Source organism: Aquila chrysaetos (assembly GCF_900496995.4).
Source record: "Aquila chrysaetos chrysaetos chromosome W unlocalized genomic scaffold, bAquChr1.4 W_unloc_1, whole genome shotgun sequence".
Lineage (NCBI taxonomy): Eukaryota > Metazoa > Chordata > Aves > Accipitriformes > Accipitridae > Aquila > Aquila chrysaetos.
The window spans coordinates 4,919,974-4,925,973 of record NW_024470321.1 but is presented as its reverse complement, the minus strand read 5'-3'; the positions used below and the strand labels follow the sequence as shown (position 1 = coordinate 4,925,973).

The window sequence follows — 6,000 nt, the reverse complement described above, 5'->3', positions numbered from 1 at the left end:
CTTTGAACTGTGTGACTCCTACTGTATCCAAAATCACACCAACCTGAAAACAACTTGGTATGCATAGCGACATTCAGTTTTTCTTTCCTTGTCTCAGATTAAATCAGCATTCAAATAGGTAGACTTGTTTAATGGCAGCAAAACAGCACCTCTCTGACAACAGTGTACGCTCTTCTGTTCTTGTGAAATTTTAAGTCCTTTCTCCACAGCTTGGAGGTTGAAAGCAAAACCACCCAATTTTGGTCAAGTGGAAATCTAGACCAAGAGTAAATTTTACTTGGACCTCCCCAAGGTTCTGGTCATGTGCTGTCTCCTGCCTTTCTTCCCTCTCTTGTGAAACAGCCACAATGGTAGGTATATGTAATATAATCTAAACTAGATGCACGTACATATGCACACATGGAAACAGGTGTACTCTGACGAGACATTAACGCTTCTGAGTAGTTACAGACATGGAAAAGTATCAGAGGATGGGTGAAGCAGCACCTGCCAAGTGTGGGCGACTTGGAGAAGGACGCGTGAAGACTGCAAGCAAGGATGTGCATTTAATTTCGTACTAATCCCGGAAACGAATGAGCAGGTAAGCTTGGGCACAGCAGCGATTTCAAGGCGGCTCGCTGCAGCACAGGAAGGCACTGCAGGCATTTTGCTCCTTCCTCGCCTCTCGCCTGACTCCTGGGGAGGACGTTGCCTGGGGAAGTTTTAGGAGTGCTAGGGAGAGGGAGCACACAGACGGGGTGTTGCGAGCTGGGGCGCGGCGCCACCAGGAGCCGGCCCGAGTTTCAGGAAGGGCTTCCCCATGCTGCCCCACAGTGCCGGCTCCTCAGAGGGCGGCGGCTAGCGCACGCCACGGCCCCACACCTCGAGGCCGCCGGAGCACCCGCTGCTCTCCTGCACATGGGAAGGGCCACATGGAGACGGGGACATCCTCCCCATCCAGCACCTCCGCCAGCTCCCGAGCGCGGCTCGACCCCGCCCGCCCGTCCGCGGGCGGCCAAGCCCTGCCCCGCCCCTGACGAGCGAGCGCGACGCAAACACCTGCGCGGGGCCGGGCGGGGCGCCGCCGCGGGCCGCTGCACCTACAGGCGGCCGCCCCGCCCCGCCCCGCCTGCTGCCACCAATCCGCGCTCGCCTCCCACCCCCTCCCTACGCCGTTTCCGTAGCGGGTTGGAGTACTAGCTTTCCCCAAGCCTTAGGAGCCCTATGTGACCCGCTAGAGAAAATGGCGGCGGTGGCGGGGAATCGCACTTTGTCGTCAGGATTATCCTCAGGCGGCAGTGCGAAGGCAGCTGCCGCCGGGGGCCTGAAGGGCAGCACGGGCGCGGGGAGTGTCGCCGGGAGCGGTGGGGGGCTCCTGCGGGAGGTGGGCGGTGGCTGCCGGGAGCAGCACTCTGACTGGAGGCGGAAGCAGCCGCGCAAAGTGCGGAGTGTGGAGCTGGACCGACTGCCTGAGGCACCCCTTTTCCTCGCTGCCGCCGCTTTCTCGTCCTCCTCCTCCTCCTCTTCGCCGGAGCCTCCCGAGACGCTGCTGCTCCACTACCTGCCCGGGCCGCGCTCCAGCCTGGCTGCCTCTCCTAGCCGCTGCGCCGAGTTCCTGGAGCCGCTGCCGGCGGGGACCGACCACGCCGCGGAGCAGAGGATGGAGCCGTACCCCCTTGCGAGGTGAGGGGAGGTAGTGGAGGTGGCGGGGCTGTTCCCGCTCCCCTGCGGGCGCCTGGCCGGGAGCGGATGTGGGGGCGGCGCGAGCTGCCCGCGGAGTGCAGGATTGGGGCGCGGCGGGCAGCCCTCGCCCGCCGCCTTCCTCTGGGGCGCGGAGGCACCTGGTGTGTGCTTGAGGGAGGGGTGGCCGCCGGGCTGCTCTGCGGGCCGCCCGCAGCTCTCTGCGGTGTGGGGCTGCGCGGGGCCCAGCAGCTGGCGCCGGAGGAGAGGGTCGGGGCGGCGCGTCCCTGCGCCGTGAGCGATTAGCTGCGCGGGAGCCGAGCCGTGTGCGTGGGTGCTTCTATATTTAACTTCTGCTGGAGTCCTAAAAGGCTTTGGAGTTTGAGTTGGTGGTGGTGGCGGGGACCGGGGTCGGATCTCGGTGCGAGTGGAGCCCGTTAACTCTTCCTGCCGCTCTGTCGCCTCGGTGCCAGAGCAGGGCGCGAGGGTGCGGCGTGGTTCAAGCGGTAGCTGTGCTTCTGCTTCGTGTGCTCACTGAGTACCTGACTGCTTTCTGCACTTTCCTAGCAGTTTGCTGCACAAAATTGAGTAATTTTAATTTTTTTCTTTTTTAAAAACCAAAACAAAACCAAAACCCAAACCTTCTCTGAAGTCTAATTCTAGCTTGCAGCATCGTGGTATTGCGGAACTGATTTCTTTGATTCTTGGGGGGGGACGGACACGACTTTCAGACATAAATGTACCATCTCTTTTTCAGAGAGAAAGTAATCTTGTAGTGGTTCAGTCTAGGTGATACTTTTGAGTGGTTCCATTTAGTGCCCTTGTATTTGTAGTCTTTGTTTGCTTTCCGTGTGTTTTATTTGATAAGTCCAGTTTCTTAAGGTTTTATAGAACTGCCCATACTATGCCTGTTTGATATATGTTGAAGTATTCAGGGTGAAAGTGAACATGTCCATGGTAAAGCAGTTTAAGTACTCCACAGCGCATTTCAGCTTTAATATGCACTTGCCAGGTTTAATTGGTATGTGTGTGGGAAGGCACTGCAGTAGTGATGGTGTAACTTTGATGTGAAGTTGATAACTTCATATGGATTTCTTGTAAGGTTTTATATGATATGGACTGTGTAGTTTAAGGACTTAGCACTAAAATAGGTCTTTTGATGTTAATACTGCCTTACATTTGTCTGGCTAATTATTTAAACCTCATGAGAAATCTAGTTCCAGTTTGAACAGATGGCTTTTGTATTCTTTTTAGTTGTGTCTTTTATGGCAGTTAAACCTCAAGGATATTTTTTAAAGGTTGACTTATCTTGGGACTGCTGTAATAAAAACTGGTTTCTAGACCTATGTCCTGTTTATATGAATTTTCAGCAATTCTGATGGATTTTGGTCTATTTCTAGGGCAATGTAAAAATACTTTATATGTTATGGTCCTAACATATAAGAAATGCCTCTGTACTTAAAGAAGGGTTAGTGGGAAATCTTAAGTGTTTCAGGAGGGGGGGAAAAAATCATGTATGAATTTTAGCAAGTACCTTGGGCTGCTTTTATGACTCTTGGCACCATCTTTGTCTCTTGAGTCAGGAGTTTATAATGTACTGTATCTCATAATACAGTTGTATCCAGTTTCATGGCTTTCAAGGAAAATAAAGAATCAGTGTTGGAATGCATTTAAAACAACTCTGAGTCTCCTGGTGATAGTAAGTGGGAGTTAGGCTTGATATTAGAGGTTCAGGAAGGTCAATATATGTTGCATTGATGCTGAAACATTGAGTCCATCCTTGCTAGTCAGTCCCACAGCAGCAATGACGGAGCAGCTGTGGATTTTTTTTTTTCCTTTCACGTGGACAGTTTTGTTTTACTTTTAAGTACCTGCATTTGGACAAGTCAGTGTTTTGAGTGTGTGTATGAGTTAAAACCCTTTTCCCCAAATGCGTTCTCACTTTTGACTAGGAATTTTAACAATCATAGAAAATGCTAAGTGCTTTTCTCTTTAGTATTTTAGTGAGTCTACTTTTCAACTGTTTTCATAATAAACCCATGGCAGCATTAATAGTGATTTTTTTTTTTTTCTTCAGAAATATCCTATAAATGCTCATGTAGAGTATCTCAGTAATTCTGTATGTTGTGTTACCAGTAAATAGATGTTAGACAAAGTACTGCTTTGTCAGGCCATATCAAGAATTTAAAACATCTCTCTGCCCTTATTGTAATATGAACTTGCTCTAGCTGAAGGAGGGAGATTAATTTGTATGTGAGTAGCAGTTAGCATATTACACATTAAATTTGTGCATGCAGCTGTTGCCCAGACATTTAAGAGGCGAACTGAAGGGCATAATCAAAATAATATATTATGTGGAGGTTTTCTATTCTGTTTTTAAATATAGTAGTTGTACTTTCCTGTAAGGATATACTGTTAGTTAAAAGATACCTCAAAAATCCTCCTATCAGTCTCTGGTATTACAGTCACTTTCTTTTTAAATAAATTTTCTGTTTATGCTGGAAGACCTGCATGAGCCTCAGAATGAAGCTGAGAAGGAAAACTGACTCTGCTGTGAAGTCCTAAATGTAAATATTACCTTTTATCTTTAATCTCTTGAGCATTCTGCTTGTCAGGGCAGTAGAACAAATATTTTCACTAAAAGCTGTGAATGTTATAAGCTATCTTTTTATATCACTGTAAGAGGAGGGGGGAGTTGTTTTACTAGGAAATACAGCTTCAAGATAAAGCACTTCAGACCTTTTATCCCATGTCTATGCTGACAGTATATTGATTTGGTTTATAGAAAAAGATCCTAACATTGAGTTCAGTGATAACTCGAGTTACAAGAAATCATACTACAGTTATAACTTCTGATTTGGGGCATGCCATGTAGGCAAAATGTACCTCTTCTGTGACCTTAACAATGTTCTCTTAAAATGTTCAAACCATTTAAGTGATGTTTATTTGTGTCTGAAATTGGTGTAGGTGACTTATTACATCCCCGAGTACAGGATTAGTTATACTGCCGTAACCCTGTTTTTATAAAAATGAAAAGCAGGAAATGCTGCAATTAGTCTCCTCTGCATATAGTAACTGTATACTGTGTGACTTGGGTGAAAATTAAGTGTTTGAATTTGAAAATGCATATGCTAGCTATGGCAGACTTGTCAGTTCAACTGTAAGACAACCTTTGTAGATATTTATGCTGTATTTTATGCACTTGCTGTTTGCATTGATGCCTGCTAGAGATACCAAAGACACACTGTGAAACTGAAATTTTTACTATGTGTGTGAGTGTACTATTAGAAGTTTGTCAATTTTAGCTCTGCTTATCAATTTGTAGCACCTTTGGTGACTTTCAAAGGAGGGCATGAATGTATTAACAGAGCACTAGACTGGGCAGTGGAGTGGGAACAGAGGGAGAACAAGTACAGTGAAAGCACAGTGTGGCCAAGGTTTGATGTGCTCTTTCTTTACTGAAATGATAATGTTCTCAGTTCATGTTGTCAGAATGTAGCTGAAGTAAAAAATATAGCTTATTTACCTTGGCTAAGAATAGCTAAGGTAAAATATAATTTTATGTGTTTTAACTGAGTCCATAATGCTTGATATTTTTCACTGTCAGCTTAAATAAGCCACCAAATTTTCTGCTTCCAGTTTAAGCTGAATACTGCTGTGACCTCTTCTGTGTTCTGTGGCTTGAGAGTGTTTTTGGAAGAGGGTCACCCTCTACCATGTCTGGTTTTTTATCACTATTAGTTATTGCAAGTGGTAGGGTTCCGCTTAAATGGTTTGATCTGGTATGGCAGTTTCTTTGTTCCTATGCAAAGTAAATAGATTGTAACTAATCTGGAGCTTTCTGTCTCATTGGATTTAGTGATACTAAAGGTTCAGTCTTCACTGTCACTCAGTGGAATCTAGGTACTGCTCAGTGCAATACCTGTGTGTAGATGTGTGCAATTGTGCCTTACCCAAAGCTCAAACATGTAGAGTACAAGATACTTTTGAAGATCAGTTTTTCCTTCTGTATGATGGATTTGAACTTCATGAGATCTTTTACTGTACTAATGTATTTGTTATTGTTTGAAGTTGGAGTAAAAGTAATGGTGCAGCTGTGCAAAAGTTTATCCCAGTGCAGGAGAGGATAAGGTGGGAGTGGAAACAAGCAGCTGGGGGTGGGGTGACTGTGGGAATGCTTCTGTTGGCTTTCACTGGCTTCCAGTATTGGTGAAACTTGGCTTAAGCTAAAATAGAAATTATATGTTGCCATGTAGCTGTTCTTTAAACAAACTTGTAAAGATAGTTTTTAGCAGCAGTGGTGATAAGAGAATGAATCTGGTTTGAGTTCTGGAGTTTTTA

At 46.2% G+C, this 6,000-nt stretch overlaps 1 protein-coding gene across 1 annotated transcript in view; it reads left to right on the top strand.

Moving 5' to 3' along the window:
• The first annotated feature begins 1,180 nt into the window (after positions 1 to 1,180).
• The window catches only part of LOC121232898 (mitogen-activated protein kinase kinase kinase 1-like), an 81,669-nt gene continuing 76,849 nt past the window's right edge, over positions 1,181 to 6,000 (top strand). The window contains 1 exon segment of the mRNA XM_041121394.1: positions 1,181 to 1,662. Coding sequence (XP_040977328.1) covers positions 1,223 to 1,662 — 440 coding nt within the window. The 5' untranslated portion in view covers positions 1,181 to 1,222.